Source organism: Panthera pardus, unplaced genomic scaffold, assembly GCF_024362965.1.
Source record: "Panthera pardus isolate Hobbes unplaced genomic scaffold, ASM2436296v1 HiC_scaffold_11, whole genome shotgun sequence".
Taxonomy (NCBI): Eukaryota; Metazoa; Chordata; class Mammalia; order Carnivora; family Felidae; genus Panthera; species Panthera pardus.
In genome coordinates this window covers 71,394,889-71,417,647 of record NW_026526666.1, presented here as the reverse complement: position 1 = coordinate 71,417,647, position 22,759 = coordinate 71,394,889, and the positions used below count along the sequence as shown (strand labels likewise).

At 38.9% G+C, this 22,759-nt stretch overlaps 1 protein-coding gene across 4 annotated transcripts in view; it reads right to left on the bottom strand.

The window, feature by feature from the left end:
* EIF2B3 (eukaryotic translation initiation factor 2B subunit gamma) overlaps positions 1-22,759 on the bottom strand; it is a 121,870-nt gene that overhangs the window by 77,952 nt on the left and 21,159 nt on the right. For all 4 annotated transcript variants that reach the window (XM_053896089.1, XM_053896092.1, XM_053896094.1 and 1 more), the window contains exon 4: positions 7,640-7,799. In XM_053896089.1, coding sequence (XP_053752064.1) covers positions 7,640-7,799 — 160 coding nt within the window. The remainder of the gene's footprint in view (positions 1-7,639; positions 7,800-22,759) is intronic.

Genomic DNA, 22,759 nt, shown 5'->3' with positions numbered 1-22,759 from the left:
ACTAGCAGCAACAGAAAACTGATAAACTAGCTAATACCACTTGAACAGAGATGAGACAACTCAGTTATAACAGGCCAAACTACCAACCTAAAGAATCATGAGCAGATTACATACATCTTGCTACATTTTTTTTTTTTTGCAGTGTTTAACTTTACATTAAAAAAAAAAATTCAATTTATTTAAACTAAAACAAAACAAAACAAAAGCAGTTCACCCATTTCTACCATCTACCTCTGGAAAGCACCAATCTGTTCTCTGTATCTATGAGTTTAGTTAAAAAAAAATTATTTTTTTAGATTCCACATATAGAAGAGATCATATGGTATCTGTATTTCTGTTTGATTTATTTCACTTCACATAATATCCTTGAGGTCCATCCATGTTGCTGCAAATGCCAAAATTTCATTCTTTTTATGGCTGAATAATATTCCATTGTGTATATATACTACAACTTCTTTATTCACTCATGTACTGAAGGACACTTAGGTTTGTTTCCATATCTTGGTTACTGTAAATAGTATTGCAAGGAACAAGGGGTGCATATATCTTTTTGAATTAGTGTTTTTATTTTCTCTGGAAAAATACTCAAGTAGACTTATTGGATCATATGGTAGTTCTATTTTTAATTTTTTGAGGAACCTCCATACTGTTTCCCAAAATGGCTGCATCAATTTACATTCCTACCAACAGTGCATGAGGGCTTCTTTTTCTACGTATCCTCACCAACACTTGTTATTTCTAGTCTTTTTGGTAATAGCCATTCTAACAGGTATGAGGTAGTAGCACATTGTGGTTTGTATTTCCCTGATGATTAATGATGTAAAGCATCTTTTAATGTACCTATTGGCCCTCTGCATGTCTTCTTTAGAAAAATGTCTATTCAGAGGCACCTGGGTGGCTCAGTCGCTTAAGCATCTGGCTCTTGATTTTGGCTTAGGTCATGATCTCATGGTTTGTGAGATCAAGCCCTGCATCAGGCTCCATGCTAAGTGCATGGAGCCTGCTTGGGATTCTTTCCCTCCCTCTCTCTCTGCCCCTCTCATACTCATGCTCTCTCTCTCTCTCAAAATAAATGAATAAACTTAAAAAGAAAAGAAAAATGTTTATTCAAATCTTCTGCCCATTTTTTAATTGGATTGTTTCTTTTTGCAATTAAGTTGTATGAGTTCTTAGCCCCTTATCAGATATATGGTTTGCATATATTTTCTCCAATTCAGTAGGTTGCCTTTTCATTTTGTTGATGGTTTCCTTTACTGCATGGAAACTTTTTAGTTTGATATAGTTCCACTTGTTTATTTTTGCTTTTGTTGCTTTTGATTTTGGTGTCAGACTCAAAAATCAAGGAGACTTATCTCAAGAAGCTTACTGCCTATGTTTTCTTCTAGGAGCTGTATAGTTTCAGGTCTTACATTCAAGGCTTTAATTCATTCTGAGTTAATTTTTGTGTATGGTATAAGATAGTGATCCCATTTCATTCTTTTGCATGTGGCTGTACAATTTTCCTAGCACCATTTCTTGAAGAGCTTATCCTTTCCCCATGGTATATTGGCTCCTTAGTCATAAACTAATTGACCATATATGTGTGGGGTTAATTCTGTGCTCTTTATTCTGTTCCACTGATCTGTGTGTCTGTTTTTATGCCAACACAATACTGTTTTAAGTATTATAGCTTTAAAATATTTGAAATCAGGGAGCATGATGCCTCCAACTTTGTTTTTTCTCAAGATTGCTTTGGTTATTCGGGTTCTTTTACTGCTCCATACAAATTTTAGGATTTTTTTTTTTTGGTTCTGTTTCTGAGGAAAATGCTATTGGAATTTATTTTAAGTTTATTTATTTATTTTGAGAGAGAAGAGAGCATGAATGTGAGCTGGGGAGGGGCAGACAGAGAGGGAGAGAGAGATTCCCAAGCAGGTTCTGCACTGTCATCGTGGAGCCCAACGTGGGGCTTGAACTCATGAATTGTGACATCATGATCTGAGCCAAAACCAAGAGCTGGATACAATTGACTGAGCCACTCAGGTGCCCCAACACTACAATTTTGATAGGGATTACATTGAATAAATTGAATGAATACATGCTATCTTTTGTATAAAATCAGAATAAGTAAAATATATACATATATCTTTTAGGAATACAAAAAGCTGAGATATAACTATATGAAAAAGAAAGAAAAAAAAGAAAAATAATAAACACAGGATTCAGCAAGGGTACCTTAGATAGGGACAATAATGAGTTGGGGACACGTGGAGATCACATTGACAGAAGTTATTTTAAATTTTGAGTTTGGTGGTGTGTTAAAAAAAAGAGATTAGTTTCAGAAATTTTTCAGAATTGAAGACTTGAATATTCAGATCGAAAGGCCCGTTATCATCTAACACGGGATGATATTAGACCATACTGAGGATAATCAGTGTGAAATTTTATAATTTTGGAAACAAAAAGATTGTATAAGCTTCCCAGAAGGTTGGGGTGGGTGGGTGGGAAGGTTTCATGCAGAGAATGAAGAATCAGAATGGTGTTAGACTTAATAGAAAAGCTAGAAGACAGTGAAATAATACCTTCAACATTTTGAGGAAACATGATTTCAAGAGAAGATTATACCCAGCCAAAATATCAAACAACTATGAGGATAGAATAAAGACATGCAAAAGCTCAAAAATTTATTTTTCACAAACCTCATCTCAGGAGGCTACAAGAGGATATGTTCCACAAAAGAGTGAGTATAAGCTAAGAAAAGAGGAAAAAATAAAATAAGGGGCACCTGGGTGGCTCAGTCAGTTAAGTGTCTGACTTTGGCTCAGGCCATGATCTCACAGTTCGTGAGACTGAGCCCCACATTGGGCTCTCTGCTGTCAGCACAGAGCCCACTTCAGATCCTCTGTCTCTCTCCCCTTGTTCTCTCTCTCTCTCAAAATAAATAAATAAAAGAAATAAACTGGGAAAGAGGAAAATAATGACTTTCAAAATATGACAGTGAAGGGTGAACCTAAAATGGTAGTTTCACAGCAGAACAACTAATCCAGAAAAGCTCTAAGAGAGATTATCTTCAAGAATCTGAAACTGAGAGAACACTGAATGTGTTGGAAAGTAATGAGAGGAATTCACACAACTGAGGCTGATGTTGAATTAGTAATAAATACACAGAAAAATAAGCAAATGAAAAAACAAGACAATTTTTAGAAAAATAAAAGGAGGAAGGAGAAAATTAATCATATACAAGGTTCAGCTGTGAATACCATTTAAACAGTTATAGTAAACATTAAATATTCAGTTAATAAATACTGTAAAAAATGGGGAGACTAGAAGTTTACATGTGTGTGGTGGGGGTAGAGGGTACGGTAAAACAGAACTACAGCTTTAAGTCCCATAGTAGGAAATAAGTAAATAATTCCTAAAACTAAAAATACGAAGACATAGCAAAAAAACCCCCAAAAAACAACAAACCACGTTATTTGGAGATGTGGAATTAAATGTGAAAAAAAGTTAGCTAAAAATGTTGAAAGTGGCTGCCTCTGAGTAAGGTGAGAATAGACAGGGCTAACGACTGCTATTTATTATAATATAATTTGGATAATTCCATCAGTCTTTAAATTATGAGCATATAAAACTTTGATAAAAACAAAAACTAAATTCAAAAAAGAAAGAAAAAGAAAGCCCAGGCTATGGAGTCAGAAAGCATGGGTTCAAGTTCTGATTCTACCACTTACCACTGATGTGACTGATATTAAGCAACTATCCACAAAATGCTGGTAGGCCATTCATGGATATAAAACTTGGTAAATAACAAAACTACCTAGCCCTGTTCAATGGATTTTATTTTATTTCATTGTTTCAAGTTTTTATTTAAATTCCAGTTAATGAAGATATAGTGTAATATCAGTTTCAGCAATTCATTAGATTTTAGTTTGAGAGCAAATCTTATCTTTGTTTCCCATATGAGGCTTAGCATAAACTTTACATATAGTATGTTCTAAATTCAATGACTATATCAAAACTTAATGCATTTATAAGTCAGGGATCTCATTCCAAGTAGCCTGTCTGCATATTACTAAGTTGTTCCTCCTTCTTTTCAAATACCATGTTTTTAAATATATTTCCCTGTAACTGGGGCATTAAATTGCTCCCTGTATTTTACATATGCTCCTATTATTGTACACTGTGACTTATAAATTCTAGCATATTTGAACCTACTTCTGCATGCTGTTTCTTCAATCACAACAATTTTGATTTTCTTTTTTTTTTTTTTTTTAATTTTTTAACATTTATTTATGTTTGAGACAGGGAGAGACAGAGCATGAACAGGGGAGGGTCAGAGAGAGGGAGACACAGAATCTGAAACAGGCTCCAGGCTCTGAGCTGTCAGCACAGAGTCTGACGCGGGGCTCAAACTCACGGACCGCGAGATCATGACCCGAGCCAAAGTCGGCCGCTCAACTGACCGAGCCATTCAGGCGCCCCAACAATTTCGATTTTCAATATGCTGGGATTTCAAGTCAGTTCTGTTAAATATAATTAGGAAGAGTGGGGGAGTTGGGGATTGAGAAGAGAAAAGAGATAAAGCAGAAACCCAAGCAGAGAGTTTTCTAACAGTTCAGCTTTGAGAAATAAAGAAAGCTGAAGCAAAAAAAAAAAAAAAAAAAAAAAAACCCAAAAAAACAAACAGGCTCAGAAGGCCTGCCAACATTTGTTAGTGCAGAGGGAGCTAAGCTGATTGAGAGGTGACAGCCAAGTGACAGCTTTCATTTGTGTGATTCTCAAGCACACTGATATTTATTGAATCTAGCCTGGACCAAGGCTATATAACTCTGAGAAGTGGGGAGGAGTTTAAGAAATACTACAGTGAACTGGATGGACTAAATAAAAGTTGAATCTAATTTCTCTTACTGGGTGGGGGACAATAAGAATTGCCTTTACAGGCAGGCTCCTCAACCATTCGATAACATCTATTGACTGCTATGGGCCATAACTAGGCCAAGTGCTGGGGACAAAATGAACAAAATAGAATATAATGATCCCAGCTCTTACAGAGCATACAGTTGAGTATAGGAGAGAGTAAATAAGACAGCAGGGCTACCATATTTAGACAAACAAAGGAGTATGGTTTCATATTAGAGGGTCAAGAAAGGCCCCTCTCAGAAAAGAACTTGAAGGCTAAGCTAAATTTAGAGTACGTGTGTTGTGGGGAGAGGGGATGGCGAGGATTTTGGGCAGAGAACAACATGTGTAAAGACCTGGAGTAAGGAAAAAAAAAAGTCCCAAAAATCCAAACATGAATTTGATCTTGCCCTCCTCAGAATCTACCATCTACAAATCTTCTGGGAAAGAAGTGGCAAGAGGGGGAAAGATGGCTGCTGAAACATCTAGCCATTAGTCATTTTCTTGTAAGTTGGTAAGAACACCATTTGGGAAACTTGGACCTACCGGATCCACTCTATTAAACAATATCTGGGAAAAAGGGGACTGTAGCCTATTCTGGCACATAATAACAGCTAAGAGGCAGACCAAATATACAATTTGAGAATATTAGGGTTCTTTAAAAAAAAAATTCTTATCATTGAAATGCATAGCATTCCACAGGAGGAATTTATTTTTTGTATTATTATTTTTAGTGTTTATTTATTTTTGGAAGAGCGTGAGAGTGTGTGTGAGCACGAGTGGGGGAGGGGCAGAGAGAGAAGGGACAGAGGATCCAAAGTGGGCTCTGTGCTGACAGCAGAGAGCCCATGTGGGGCTTGAACCCACAAACCATGAGAACATGACCCAAGCCAAAGTCGAATGCGTAATTGACTGAGCCAGCCAGGGGCCCTTCCACAGGAGGAATTTAAAACTCAGTTATTTAGGTGAAACTCAGCTTTCAAATATAATAAAATACAGATACAGAGAAATTCAAAATTTCATACTAAGAATAGAAAATCTTTCTATAACACAAATCTGATCAGACATTCTCGTTTAAAATTCCTCAACAACTTGTGCTCACTTCAGCAGCACATACAATAAAATTCCTCAACAACTCCCCACTGTTTTTTTTTCTAAGATGTTCTTTTTTTTTAATGTTAATTTGTTTATTAGTTTATTTATTTATTTTGAGAGAGAGAGAGAGAGCATGCGCAGAGAGGGGCAGAGAGAGAGAGAGGGAGAAAGAGAATCCCAAGCAGGCTCTGCACAGTCAGCGTAGAGCCTGAGGTGGGGCTGCAACCCATGAACCATGGGATCATGACCTGAGCTGAAATCAAGAGTTGGACGTTCAACAGACTGAGCCCGATATGGGGCTTAAACTCATGAACTGTGAGATCATGACCTGAGCCAAAGTCAGATGCTCAACCAACTGAACCACCCAGGTACCCCAACTCCCCACTGTTTTGAGGATAAAGTCCAAACTCTTTAGTCTGATCTCTGTATCCTCTCCAGTCCTATTCCCTGCTTCCCTGTCTTCTGTAATTACACTTCAGCTAAAAAGTAGGTTATCAGTGTACATCATACGTTTTCAAAGAGAGGAGTCACCTTAAATAAACTTTCAATGGCCAAGGTGTGACAATTTAAGCATCAAAATTGTTTTTTTTTTTAATTTTTTTTCTTATTACATTTCTTTATTTTTGAGAGGCAGAGAGAGACAGAGTACGAGTGGGGGAGGGGCAGAGAGAGAGGGAGACACAGAATCTGAAGCAGGCTCCAGGCTCTGAGCTGTCAGCACAGAGCCCGACATGGGGCTCGAACTCACCAACCGTGAGATTATGACCTGAGCCAAAGTCGGATGCTTAACTGACTGAGCCACCCAGGTGCCCCTAAAATTATTCTATTTTTTATTTGAGAGGGAGAGGGAGAGGGAGAGGGAGAGGGAGAGGGAGAGGGAGAGGGAGAGGGAGAGGGAGAGGGAGAATGCAAGCAGGGGAGAGAGGGAGAGGGAGAGGGAGAGGGAGAGGGAGAGACAGTCTTAAGCAGGTTCCATGCTCAGTGCAGCGCCTGACATGGGGCTCAATCCCATGACCCTGGGATCATGACCTGAGCCAAAATCAAGAGTTGGATGCTCAACCGAGTCATCCAGGTATCCCTAGTTTAACTATTTTTTAATATTTGATCTTAAATTAGATTTTTTGTTTCTTAGATATATGCATTCAATTATTTGAGCCTTAAACACAATGCAAATAATTCTGAGTGCTCCTCTCTGCACACAAATCCTCTGGACTTTACAGAATCTAATCAATAGTTCTAAGCCTCTTCAAGTCAGGAACTGTCTTTTCTGACTTTATGTCATCAACCCCTAGCACAGTGCCTGCAGTGCAATCAGCTCTCAATAAATGAATCAGTCAATTTTTCTTTCTTTCTTTCTTTCTTTCTTTCTTTCTTTCTTTCTTTCTTTCTTTCTTTCTTTCTTTCTTTCTTTCTTTCTTCTTTCCTTTCCTTTCCTTTCTTTTCCTTCCTCCCTTCCTTCCTTCTTTCCTTCCTTCCTTCCAACATGGGGCTTGAACTCATAACCCTGAGATCAAGAGTCACATGCTCTACCAATAGAGCTTGCCAGATGCCCCAAATTGAACACATCCTTTAAATTTTCAATAAATGTTTCTTAAGTGAAAACATGAATGACAATAATAATTATAAAAACCTAACATACAAATAAACCAAACTCCAGTCTCCTTACCTGTTTTTTTTTTCCCCTTTTGACCTGGAACTTGTTCTAAGCCATCTTGGCCTTTTCTCATTAACATTGCAAGGGATGCATCATGAGCTCTGAACAGGTCTACAACTTCGTGTAAGGCAACATCTGTTATGAGATCACAGCTCAGGACTAGAACATCTGTCTGTCAAATGGAGAAGGGGAAAGTCAATATCACAAAAGGCAATGGATCACAATAATCATCACAGGATAAACTTACAATGGCTTAGAAGCACACACAAACTGGACACTTGTTTTCAAACTTTTTTAATAGCAGCAGAATAAATAACATAAATAGGCTGTTCTAACTAAATATCTGCCTCTCCTTGGGTGAGCCTTATGGCTGCTGAATCTGAGGGTCCACTGGAATCCTGGGCTCTAAGGAACAGAGTCTGAAAACCACCACATTGTCTATTTCCATGAAATATAATTAATGATCATAAATTTATATATCCCTTTACAGTTTGAAAAACATTTTCACATAGTCTGATGATTCCATATGGTTATGAAATACTATGAAACAGTCACTTTGCTATAGTACTAGAAAATAAAAGGGTGAATATAACATAAGTCCCATCTCTCAAGGAAACCAATGTAAATAGTAAATAATTACAATACAACCTCAGGTATGTATAAAAGCACTCATTTAATTCTTATAATAACACCATGGTGTGGGATTATTATTAATATTATTAGTTCTCATTTTTATGGATAAGAAATATGAGAACTAACTACCACAGTGTCTGGCACATAATAGGCATTTAGTAATTATTTGATGAATGAATGAATAAATCAATGAAGTAAAAAAAAGATTTTCTCATGTGGTGGGTATTCTGGTTGCAAGTCTGGTAATTCAGATTAATTACAATAATAACGAATAATAGTAATTAACGTTCACTGAGTGTGTACTATTGGCCAGGAATCATGGTAACTTTGCATGCATTCCCAATCTTTATAACACTATGCAGTAAGCACTATTAGCATTTGTACTTTACAGACAAAGAAACAGGTTTATAGTAGTTAGGTAACTAAGATCTAACAACTTGTAATGACTATTTATATAAATAAATAATCTATACTAGTGAATAGTGTTTGAAGAAACATAGCTTTGGTAGTTTGAAAACCAATTTAAGGGAGTTTCTAGTCCACAGTATTAGGCACCCAAAACATCTAAACTTAGATCTTAGATACTTCTAAATTTTGGTCTGTCTAGTACCCAACACTATGGGTACTAGATATCAACTGGAGTATCATATTTTAGGAGTATACTTGATAAACTAAAAAAGCATCAATAAGAAGATGATCAAGGTGGTGAAAGAGCTAGAAACATAATAGTGAAAGAAGAGAAGCTGTTTAATAGGGAAAAGACTGTAGGGGAGACAGTGGGCAGGACAAGGATTATGGGGTGGGATTAAGAAAGAAAGAGATAAAAGCATTCTTTATTAAAAACGTTATTTCCTAATGTTTATTTAGTTTTGAGAGAGAGAGAGAGAGAGTGGGGGAGGGCAGAGAGAGAGAGGGAGACACAGAATCCAAAGCAGGCTCCAGGCTCCAAGCTGTCAGCATAGAGCCTGATGCAGGGCTTGAACCCACGAACCGTGAGATCATGACCTGAGCTGAAGCCTGACACTTAACCAACTGAGCCACCCAGGTGCCCCTAAAAGCATTCTTTAAATACCTGGCAGTCTTTTCTTTTTTTTTTCTTAATGTTTATTTTTGAGAGAGAGAGTGCAAGCAGGGAAGGGGCAGAGAGAGAGGGAGACACAGAATCTGAAGCAGGCTCCAGGCTCTGAGAGGTCAGCACAGAGCCTGACAGAGGCCTCGAACCCATGAACTGTGAGATCGTGACTTGAGCTGAAGTCTGATGCTTAACCAACTGAGCCACCCAGGCACCCCAATACCTGGCAGTCTTAAGGAAGAACCAAATTTTACCTAAATAGCCCAAGAACAAAACTAAGAACAAAGAGGAAACACATGAAGAAAAGTATTTTAGTTTCCATATTAACTTATATCTGTCAATCAGAGCTATTCAAAAAGAGTAATTTTGTAAGGCAATGAATTTCCCATCATTAGAAGTGCTCAAGCAGAAACTGGATTATCACTTGCAACAATTCACTTACCTAACATTTATTTTTTTATTATTTTTTAATATTTATTTATTTTTGAGAGAGAGAGACAAAGTGTGAACAGGGGAGGGGTAGAAAGAGAGAGAGACAGAATCTGAAGCAGGCTCCAAGCTCTGAGCTGTCAGCACAGAGCCTGATGCGGGGGCCCGAACCCACGAACCATGAGATCATGACCTGAGCCAAAGTCGGACACTCAACCGACTGAGCCACCAAGGCGCCCCACTTACCTAACATTTATTGAGCACTTACTCTATGCTCACCCAGGCCCTACTCTGAAAGATTGTACTAGGAAGTGTTAAAGTGAGTGGCTAAGAAAGGCTACTTAGTATATTTTTAACAAATTGCTACCTATACATTCTGCTACTACACTTTATCATAAGTGCAGAAAACAGAAGTCCCAAAACAATCAATGGAAAAATGAATTCCTTAAATTGCCATTTAAATTAACTACACAAATGTTTCTCAATAGCACACCTGCAGTTTCTGAGGGGGGCCTGAAGTAAAGCCTGATTCCTACTGCCCTTTCTGAGTCAACCAGGGAAACTCCTCTTTTATTAATTTTATTTTCTTAGATAGGCTTCTGTACAAGCTTTGGCTTGGAAAACAGGTTTTGCTATTTTAAAAAGTCTGAAAAACACTGAACTAAATTATTCCTGGTTTAAGAATAAATAAAATGAGTATCTACATGGACATTCTTGTACGTGGTTCCTACTCTTCTGAGATTTTAATTTAAAATCAAGATTCCTGCTTTGGGTGGGAAAAATGGATGATTTCAACTCACATTCTACTATAGTAAAAAGTCATGTTTCCTCAGAAATTGAGGCTCAGGAGGAAGCAAAACATAAGAGACTCTTAAAAACTGAGAAGAAACTGAGGGTTGACGGGGGGGGGGGGGGAGGGAGGGGTTGGTGATGGGTATTGAGGAGGGCACCTGTTGAGATGAGCACTGGGTGTTGTATGGAAACTAATTTGACAATAAATTCCATATTAAAAAAAAAAAAAGAAATTGAGGCTCAACTATAAGAATGCCTTGGCTTGGTTCTTTTTTTTTTTTTTTTTTTACATTTGTTTATTTTTGAGAGACAGAGCACAAGTCGGGGAGGGGCAGAGAGAGAAGGAGACAGAATCTGAAGCAGGCTCCAGGCTCCGAGCCATCAGCAAAGAGCCCGATTTGGGGCTCGAACTCACAAACTGAGATCAAGACCTGAGCCGAAGTCAGACACTTAACTGACTGAGGCCTTGGCTTACTTCTTGAAATACAAGAACCATCATTTCTTTTTCTACACATATAACTTATTATTTATAGCCCAAACAATTCCTTTTGAGAGCCTCTTCAAGTTAAGAAGTTCAAATTTGGATTTTTTTACTCTTTTGCTTAAAGCTATCTTAGTTCCTTCTGGATTTTAACGGAGCTAAAAAAAAAAAAATTTTTTAGGAAAAAAAATTCCTAACCTCACCATCTAGGAACCACCAAATATTAGCAAATCAGCCTATGTATATGAAAGCTCAGGAAGAGATAGCATACAGAACCCTACTTCTTGTAACAATGCATAGGAAGGCAGGGAACATGGGCTATTATTAAAGACATGTCAGGACAGCAGTACAGAAGTCCCATTTCATTGTAATGAAAATGACAGTTTACTGAGAAAAAAGAACTTCTTTCTCTAATAAGATGGCTGATTTTTGCAAGCTGACTGTTCTACAATAAATTTAATTATCAAGTGTACTCCAAAGTGAAGAAAATGATCCCAATGCAAATGCCTCTGAAGTGGTGACAATGTCATCTTGGAAAATAAGTGCGGTTATCATTGAATATTTGCCAAAAATAAATCTGTCAGTGTAGTGAATGCCAAACAAGTCCTGGGTCAATGTGAACAGTCTACTGCTTCATTTTTCTCTTTGCTTTTAGATGACTTTTTGCTAAGCTGAATGCAAAATCCCCAAGGAGCACAAGAAACAGACCCCTCCCCCCACTGTTTGGTTGCCATCTGCTCTCAGTGTGAAAAGAGAGGCGTCAGTCAGAAAGGGCAGAGCTTGGGATACAGATGGAGGTGCTACTCCGTCAGGCCCTCTCCTGCCTCTGTCCCCAGAAAACGCTCCATCTAAAACTCACTCAAACCAAACACATTCCCATCCTCTTTGCAACTCCACCACTTCCAAAGGGAAGTCTTTGCTCTTTGATCAATGTACGTTGTTTCCAAAGCTGGAAATCCTGGAAAAAGAAACAAAAGTCTAAAAGGAAAACAATCATCCTTGTATCTTCATACTACCACCTATTTCTCTTTACATTTTTATAAAAGCTATAATAGAAAATAAATAACTGTTGTTTGATTTTTATTCTAAAAATGTAAAGCCCATTCTAGAAATGCAAATATTCTTCTACTAACTGGAACCCAGAGAGAAAAAGCAGAGAAACTGTTAAGAGCCAGAGGCATTTCTGATCACGTGTGACCACAAGCCATGAATAAACATAGACTGTTTGGACTGTGAAGGAACTGTATATCTGAAATGCAATTAACTTGAAAAGTTCCCTGGACACACCAAGCCTCCGCTGCTTTGTGTTTCAGGTAACCAGTTCTTTTCTAACGCCAACAGTAAGCCTCTTCTTTTGCAGAGACCAAATGGAATCTCCTCAGACCTCCCTACTCACTGTTCTAATAGTCCTCAGTATCCCTTTATCCCAAGTCTGTTCCTTTACAGGGGTTAGGGCAATGTCAAGCGCAAAAAGCACGGCTCTAAAGGATCGCAAATGTGTCCAGTTTTGACAAACTGTATGGAAACATACAAGGTCTTTAAGGGAAGGTGAAAACAGCATGTTAGTGTTTGGGGAGAACTCAAGACCTCCAGGAATTCAAAATTCCAACTGCTGCCAGTTAGTTTTGGCTAAAGCAAACAAATTAAGCTCAGAAAACCCAATTACAAAGCCATGGCAAGGCTCAGGATTTCTCTCATTACAAGAACATTTTCAATCAAGCCAAAACCACTGAGTAAAACTAGAAGAAAAAAACAAAAGTTAAATCAGAAAACCGTATATATGTGTGTGAGGTGGTAGCGGTATGGTGGGAGGTGGTAAGAGCTACTGGGAATAGCCTTTCTTCTTTTCCTGGCAGCTGCTCCATGACAGATTGTTATAAATAACACAATCTTGCAAACAATTTCCTATGGCATGGAGAGAGAAAAACACTTATTCCACTGGAAGAAAACCCGTAAAGGCAAGGTAACCTCGCTTTTACCCACCCAGCACTTCCACAAACAATGGCTATGATCCAAATCACCACCCTGTACTCCACCCCTGCCCATATGGAACTAATGAATTCAGCTACTTGGTGCTACTATGAATGGTTACAATTTACATTTCCTATGTGGTCCAATCCCAATCCAACCGTCAAGAGTAGTTTGGTGTTTTAATAAACACCAATGTCTAACTGCAATGGAGACCTCACCATGCTTGATTTCCGTTGAAAATGTTTGGAAAACACTCCCAGTCTGCAGTTCCCAAAGTGTAAGGCAAAGGGCCAACTGCCATTTTGTTTTTAATGAGTCTGGGGCATTAGGTGCAGGAAGTAATGACCAACTCAGTCTGTAAGAAATGTGATAATCCTTAGGCTTAGAGCTAAACATCCTTCCTGTGTTCCTTAGCTTAATCATAATGTCACCACCACCAGGATCTGAAGTGAGAAATCTGGCCACAATCTAGGAATGAATTCCTCTCTCTTTCCTGCCCAGTCCCCTACCCCAACATGTTACTGGTCACCAAGTCCTTTTCTTTTATCTCCACTGCACTACCTTAGTTTAGGTCTCAAAGTATTCTTCCAGTCTCTTAGCTGGTCTCTCTCATTCCAGTTTTCCCCTATTCTAATCCACACTTCAATTTCCACTACTTATTTCATTTCCCTGCTTAAAGACAGCCTAAAATAATGTTCTCCAAACATAAAAAAAAAAAAAAAAGTTGAACATTTATTCAACTATTCCCACTTACTTTAAAGAAGAATTTTTATTCATTTATTTTATTATTCTTATTTTTTTTAATGTTTATTTATTTTTGAGACAGAGACAGAGCGTGAGCAGGGAAGGGGCAGAGAGAGGGAGACGCAGAATCCGAAGCAGGCTCTAGGCTCTGAGATGTCAGCATAGAGCCCGATGCGGGGCTCGAACTCACGAATTGTGAGATCATGACCTGAGCCGAAGTTGGACGCTCAACTGGCTGAGCCACCCAGTCGCCCAAAAAAGAATTTTTTTTTAACGTTTTTGAGAGAGAGAGACAGACAGAGCGTGAGTGGGGGAGGGGCGGCAAAAGAGGGAGACACAGAATCTGAAGCAGGCTCCAGGCTCTAAGCTGTCAGCACAGAGCCTGACACGGGGCTTGAACCCATGAACCGTGAGATCATGACCTGAGCCGAAGCCTGACACTTAACCAACTGAACCACTCAGGTGCCCCTATTCCCACTTACTTTTAAAATTTATTTAAAAATACACGAATCACTATAAGTGATATAACATGCTCTTCAGACAACATATACAAAAATTGATATTTTTTTAAGTGAAGAGATAAAATTAAAAGAACTAGAGATTCTATTCTAATATCTTCCTCTGGTACTCCATCCTACACACCCCCGGCTTTGAGATCACCCCATTTAGAATATCACCGTTTTGTAAGATTGAGTTTAAGTTCCTTAGTATGACACTAAAGGTCTTTCAAATATGACTCCACCTACCTAATTCAGCCTTCTCTGCCACAATTCCCCTACCACATAGCTAATGTTAACTTGCTGGAGTAAACTGCCAAAAATGCATTCCCCATTCTCTTTTCCCATCCCACCACACATTCATCCATCAAGTTGCAGGTCCTGTCACAGTTATTATAAAAGACAGTACCCAATATATTATCTCAGCTAGAAATGAAGTCTTTTCTCTTCCATTACAGACCTTAAATAACTAAATTGGATTAAACGGGTTTTTCTCCCATCTAGACTTTTTTTTTTTTAATTAAAAAAATTTTTTTAAATGTTTATTTATTTTTGAGAGAGAGAGAGAGACAGACAGACAGACAGACAGAGTGTGAGCAGGGGAGGGGCAGAGAGAGAGAGGGAGACACAGAATCCAAAGCAGGCTCCAGGCTCTGAGCTGTCAGCACAGAGCCAGAAGCCCCAACACATGAACCATGAGGTCATGACCTGAGCCGAAGTCAGATACTTAACCGATTGAGCCGCCCAGATGCCCCTATTTTTTTTGTTTTAAATTTTTAAAATGTTGAAAGAGAGATAGAGAGAGACAGAGTGCAAGCAGGGGAGGGGCAGAGGGAGAGGGAGACACAGAACCTGAAGCAGGCTCCAGGCTCTGAGCTGTCAGCACAGAGCCCAATGCAGGACTCGAACTCATGAGACATGAGATCATGAACTGAGCTGAAGTTGGATGCTTAACTGACTGAGCCACCTAGGTGCCCCTGGAGTCCTTTATTCTTGAATGACTGCACCCATATTGAATTATCTATGGATTTTAGCTTCAACTTAAAAAAAAAAATTTTAATGTTTATTTATTCTTGAGAGAGAGACAGAATCTGAAGCAGGCTCCATGCTCTGAGCTGTCAGCACAGAACCCCAACGCGGGGCTTGAACCCACGAACTGCCAGATCATGAACTGAGCCAAAGTCAGACACTTAACCGACTGAGCCACCCAGGTGCCCCTAGACTTTGAGTTTCATAAGGAGCTCTTTTATCTTTGTGTCACCAGAGTTTAACCTAGTGCTGGGGAACAAGCATCTGTAAATGTTATTAGCACTCTTCCTGTTACCTCCTTCTCCTTGTTAAACTGACTCAAAGAAGAAAACATCCAATTTTAGGTGTTTAGAAACAGCATACTTTCTGACAAAGCTGAGAGCCCCCTTTGTAAGAGACTGTGACCGTTCACAGGACAGGGGCCAAAATGGTAACTTGGCAGCCCCCTAAAGCAACAAGGTAGGAAATAAACCTGTTGCCCCCAAAAAGGAAAAAAACAGAAATGTCTGAAAACTTACCAGATGCAGCTGTCCTGGAAGGTATGGCTGGAGGGGATATGCTAGATTTATAATTTTAAAATGGAGACTCAACATTACCTTCCTAAAGAAGTTCTCCTCTTCAGGTTACAAACAAATAGAAGAATTTTACTCATCTTTCCTGTGTGAAGCTAAGAAGTAACTGAGAATCTGTTAATTTCTGACATTATTAAATGAGTTAAATGCTAATCACTTCTCTTCCAGAATTTTTTTTGAGGCAAAATATTTATTTATTGTCACTCAGTTTGTAACATTTAAGACATAGAGGTTGTTTATGAAAATGCAGAAATTGTTGGTATCTGCATTTTAAGTATCTGCAATTTAATCTTAATCACCAAATGCATGGACATTACATGGCTTTTTTGTTCTCTCAAATCAAACCTTCACTTTGAAAGAATTTGTTACTCTGAATTTATTTTAAATAATTCAATTCTTTTTCTTCAGTTAGACACAAATAGTCCACAGAATAAAAATATAATTGCCCCATTTCAAGACTATGAAACATGCTCTTAACAATTACATTACATTTTTTCTAAGGGCTCCTGGGTGGCTCAGTCGGTTAAGCCTCTGACTTTGGCTCAGGTCCATGAGTCTCGCAGTCCATGAGTTCGAGCCCATCAGGCTCTGTGCTGACAGCTCAGAGCCTGGAGTCTGCTTTGGATTCTGTGTCTCCCTTTCTCTCTGTCCCTCTCCTGCTCATGCTCTCTCTCTGTCTCTCATAAATAAATAAATGTTAAAAAAAAAATTGAAAACAAAACAATTACATTACATATTTTCTATAACTGTAACTCGAATTTTAATTTTGTCCTGAAGTATAAAATATGTAGAAATATTGTCCGGTTTACTTGGAAGCCAGAAAGCTTGGGAGAGGGTCACAGAGGGTAGTTAGGGACTGTGATAAAGGGAAGTTTATCATAATATAAGAAAAAGACAACTAACATTTAAAAAAAAAAAAGAAACTAAAACCATTCTCAAAAAGCAACTCTTAACATTAGGCAGGTTTTTTTTCTTATTAATTTCACATGTGACTTTGAATGGGCCACTCCCTCTATGGGTCTCAGTTTCTTGATCTATTAGATGAGAGGGCTGTACCATCTCTGAAGTCCCTTATGGCATAAAATTGTATGATTACAAGGGTCAAGCTTTTTTTTTTTTTTTTTTTAGAAGAGAATAATTACTATCCATATGCCTTTTAAAAAATATTTTTTTAAATTTTTATTCATTTCTTTTGAGAGAGAAACAGAGCATGAGCAGGGGAGGGGCAGAGAGAGAGAGGGAGAGAAAGAATCCGAAGCTCTGTCAGCGCAGAGCCCGATGTGGGGCTCGAACTCAAGAACCGTGAGATCACTACCAGAGCCAAAATCAAGAGTTGGACACTTAACCGACTGAGCCATCCAGGTGCCCCCACATGCCTTTTTGGTTTTTTTAATGTTTATTTATTTATTTTGAGAGAGAGAGTGTAGACAGGGTAGGGGGAGAAAGAGAGAAAGGGAGGGAGGGAGGGGGAGAATCCCAAGCAGGCTCCACACTGTTAGTGCAGAGACTGATGCAGGGTTCGAACTCACAAACAGTGAGATCATGACCTGAGCTGAAATCAAGAGTCAGATAGATGCTCAACCGACTAAAACACCCAGGTGCCTCAAGAATATATTTCTTTATAAATATTTTTTTCTTTTTTTAAAAATGTTTATTTATTTTTGAGAAAGAGAGAGAGAGAGAGAGCACAAGCAAGGCAGAGGCAGAGAGAGAGAGGGAGACACAGAATCCAAAGCAGGCTCCAGGCTCTGAGCTGTCAAAACAAAGCCTGACGTGGGGCTCGAACTCACAAACTGCAAGATCATGACCTGAGCTGCAGTTGGACGCTTAACTGACTGAGCCACCTAGGTGCCCCCTTTATAAATATTTTTTTTCTTTACTTTTTTTTAATGTCTACTTATTTTGAGAAAGAGGGAGACAGAGAATGAGTGGGGGAGGGGCAGAGAGGGAGGGAGACCTAGAATCCGAAGCAGGCTTTAGGCTCTGAGCTGTCAGCAGAGAGCAAGACACGGGGCTTGAAATCACAAACCGTGAGATCATGACCTGAGCTGAAGTGAGATGCTTAACTGACCGAGCCACCCAGCTGCCCCTGTAAATATTTTCTAATTCTAAGTTTCTAAATTTTAACAGCATCAAAGAAACTGCTCAGGACATTTTCTCTGTTCTTCACACTGTCTTCCAATCAAAGAGTCCTGAAGGTGAAGAAGGTGAACTCTTCACTCAATCATGTTCAGGCCATTTCTCTCACTCCATGACCTATACTCATTTGAAATGCATGACAACAGATGAAATCATCTACTCCTCCTTGTTGCAGTCAGCTACGGAACTCCCTGTCACCCTTTCTCCTTAGTTATTACAGAAGTTTTAAGATAGTAGATTGAAGGCATACAACTGTATTCGCCCTTCTCAAAACATCACTGAAATAACAAAGGATTTTTAAAATGGTCCTAAACTCATAAACGTAAGAAGAATGGGAAAGGAGACAACATTAAAAAAATGACTATGTTGGGGCACCTGGGTGCCTCAGTCAGTTAAGCATCCGACTTCGGCTCAGGTCATGATCTCACGGTTTGTGAGTTCAAGCCCCACGTTGGGCTCTGTGCTGACAGCTCGGAGCCTGGAGCCTGCTTCAGATTCTGTGTCTCCTTCTCTCTCTGCCCCTCCCCCACTTGCGCTCTGTCTCTATCAAAAATAAATAAATGTAAAAAAAAAAATTAAAAAAAAATGACCATGTTAATCATAGGAAAACTGAGAACAAACTCAACTTACACCAGATTCTCCAAAAGGCTGAGGAACTGATATGGATAAAAAGCAGGGGAGGGAGGAATTAAAATAAAGAATGCTGGTTGAAAGATCTCTCTTTTCCACTCAGTGCAATCCAGCTACTGCACATGTGTCACACTGGCAGAGGGCTGAAGAGAGTAAAATAGAAGATATCTAGACTGGGAAAGCACAATCACAGTTGGGATAGGAAGAGAGGATGCATCTTACTGAAAAAAGGGGACTTAAAAAAGAATGCACACAGGGGTGCCTGGATGGCTCAGTTGGTCAAGCATCCAATTTCAGCTCAGGTCATGATTTCATGGTTCATGAGTTTGAGCCCCGCATCAGGCCCTGTGCTGACAGCTCAGAGCCTGGAGCCTGCTTCGGATTTTGTGTCTCCCTCTCTCTCTGCCCCTCCCCTGCTCGCACTCTGTCTCTCTCTCTCTCAAAAATAAACATTAAAAAAAAAAAAATGCATACAGGATTCTGAGACATCCTCCCTAGCCCTGACCCCAACTCATTTCCTGGAATGCCAGCAGCCAGGTCTTTACTTTTCAGGCAGGATAACAGTTTTCTCCAGGGAATCTGAGTAATCCAAGAGAAAAAACCCTAAAAATAGAGATATAAGAGATCCACCAAAAAAAGAGCCCAACCCTATCACCATATCACCCTATAAAGTGAAGCTCACAGTTGACACGCCCCATCCATATATAAAACTTAAGGAAAAAGATAAACGTATTGAAAATATGAAAGAAAAGATAAGAAAATTAGAGAGCCAGTCTAAGAAATGCATGAACAGAATCAGTTAATAATCAAAAATAAATAAACGTAAAAAAAAAACAAAACAGCTGTCTTACCATCTCCCATTTTCTTTTTTGTTTGTTTTTAAAGTAATCTCTACACCCAATGTGGGGCTGGAACTCACAATCCCACATTCAAGAGTCACATGTTCCATTGACTGAGCCAGCCAGGTGCCCTAACATATCCCATTTCTTAATCCCTCACCTCTTCTGTCTAATCTGGTTTTTGTCCCTACTATTCCAGCAAGAGTTTAAGTCATCAATGAATCCATGTTGCCAAATCCAATGATAAATTCTTGGTTCTCATCTTACTCAACTTTCCATAGCAATATCTGGCACAACTGATCACTCTCTCTTTGATTCACTTTCCTCACACAGCTTCCATGATACCTTAACTTCCTGATCTTTCTTTTTACTTCAGTGGCTGTACCTTCCTAATCACCTTTGTTTCCTCCTCCTCTGGTTCTTGGTCTCTAAATACCAGGCTCAGCCTTTAGCCCTCTTCTCTTCTTTTGCTACACACACTCCCCAGATGATTTCACTTTGTTGATGATCCCCAGATTTATATGTCCAGCCCTGACCTCTCCTTTGAGATTCTGAATTGTAAAACTGCCTACTTGATATCTCTACATAGACATCTAATACTCAGTGTTACAAATTAACATCCAAAAATTATCTTTAAAAAAATTTTTTTAAATTTATTTATTGAGAGCATGCGTGTGTGAGACAGAGAGCATGAACAGGGAAGGGGCAGAGAGAAAGGAGGGAGAAAATCCCACACTCTCAGCGCAGAGCCAACACAGGGCTCAAACCCATGAACTGTGACATCATGACTCGAGCTGAAGTCAAGAGTGGACACTTAACCGACTGAGCCACCCAAGTGCCCAACATCCAAAAATTATCTTGACTGCCAACTTGTTTTTCCTCCAGTCTCCCACACTACTATCACTATCACTCCAGTTGTTCAAGTAAAAAATCCAGAAGCTATTGTTTCATTTCTCTCTTTTCTTCATTCTATATATCCAATCCATAAAAAGTCCTGTTAACTCTACCTTCAAAATATGTCTTGAATGAGGGTGCCTGGGTGGCTCAGTCGGTTAAGCATCCAACTTCAGCTCAGGTCATGATCTCATGATTCGTGAGTTCAAGCCCCGCATCAGGCTCTATGCTGACAGCTGGGAGCCTGGAGCTGCTTCGAATTCTGTTTCTCCCTCTCTCTGCTCCTCCCTTGTTCATGCTCTGTCTGTCTCTCTCTCAAAAATAAATAAACATTAAAAAAATAATTAAAAAATGTTTTAAATGCAACTACTTCTACCACTACTGTTCTCATCTTAGCATTATCTTCCATCTGGACTATTGCAACTATCTCCTAACTGATCTGCCCGATTCATTCCTGTTGCATTATAGTTTTACTTTCCATACAGCAGCTGTAGAGATCTTTTAAAAGCATAAATCAGATGATGTCACTCAAAATCCACCAAAGGTTTCCCAACATAGAACAAAATATAAACTTTAAATTCTTACTATGATCTAGAAGATCCTTTATGATCTGGTCCTCACATAACTCTCAGGCCTTCCATACTACCATTCTACTACTTAATTACTGTGCTCTAGTCATATTGGTCTTCTTACTGCTTCTGAAACAGGTTAAATTTATTCCTAACTCAGGGCATGTGCACTTGCTATTCTCTCTGCAAGGAAAGATCTTCCTTAAGGCTTACTACCCATATCATTAGGGTTTCTTCTCAAATGCTATCTCCTGTCTGAAAGAGCTCTCTCTTTCCACTGCCACTCTTTATCCCCTTATCCTGCTTTATTTTTCTTCTTAGCATTTTTATCACCAGAAATTATTTGTTTTCTAATTATATATTTCTCCTTATAGAATAGCTCTATGAGGACAGGGATCTTGTTTATCTGGTTTATCACTGTATTTCCAGCATCCAGAATAGTGCTTGGTATATAGCATGTGTTCAATACATATTTGTGAATAAATGAAAAATATGACTATTTTATAGATGAATTAAATGCAAGCTTAGAAGGGATAGTAACCTCATTGAAGAGCATATGCTAATAAATGGTGGCACTAGAATTAGAATTGAGATCTACCTATATTTGTGAAAGCCTATGTTCTTTTCACTATGTCACTATATTTCTTTGATAAGACAAGACAAGACAAAACAAGACAAGACAATTCCTCCCTCTGGAATAACCTACTTGGGGTAGAGGACCAGCCATGTCAGCAAACTTAAGGCTTGATGGAAATTTACAGATGCAAATAAAATGAACACCAAACAGTCAATGCCATGATCCCTCTGATCTGCAATCACTAAAACTCATCTTTAGGCTCATATAAACATCTATGCCTATATCAAAGGAGTAAGGAACATGTTCCAAATGTTTACATAGAGCTTGCCTCCATCTGTCATTCATTCAATAAATACATATTGAGCATCCTCTCTGTGACAGGCCCAGAAACAGTTCTTGTCCCATAGTCTAGTGCAGGGAGATGACAATATGACAGGTAATTTTAATTCTCTGTGCAAGTACAGAAAAATGAAACATAATCCAGTATTAGAAAGCCAACAAAGGCTTGTTGAAGCAGACAATGCTTAAATTAAGAGCTGAAATCTGTGCTGACAGCTCAGAGCCTAGAGCCTGCTTCGGATTCTGTGTCTCCTTCTCTCTCTGCCCCTCCCCTGTTCACGCTCTGTCTCTCTCTGTCTCAAAAATAAATTTAAAAACATTAAAAAAAAAAAAAAAAGAGCTGAAAAAAGGATGGATAGCTATAGGCTACTTCAAATGAACTCCTGGTCATGAGGACAGAATGCTTACTGACTTCCCACAAATGGTACTAGCCCATTCCACCAGTCAGGCTATAGTCTTTGTTACCTTATGATTCAGAGCAGGATAGGTGGTCATACCAAGAGTTGTAAGCTATATGGCTCCTTACCACCCAAAGATAAAGAAAGTATGTAATGATAGCCTAGGTGTTCTATCCTAATTCCTAGCTATCATGTTTCTGTCCTTAGTTCATTCCATGAAGCTTGTGAATATATACACTAGGTTAGTACAGTCAAGAGAAAAGCTCCACTGAGATTTCCTAGGGACAGAAAAAAAAAGGTTTAAAATGTCCTTGTTTAACTTACTTCCACCATAGCTCCTGGGCTTTTCATTATTCCACCAGTGGGCTCAAAGAAGGCATCACTGGGGATATCCTGAGGCCTTCCTATGCAACCCCAGCCCACCAAAGCAGTCAAGAAGGAAAGTTGCCACTTAAAGACTTCAAGCAAGTTGGGACCAAGTTCTCAGATTTTCCCTTAACCAAACTGTACTCATTCTTTTCAAGCAG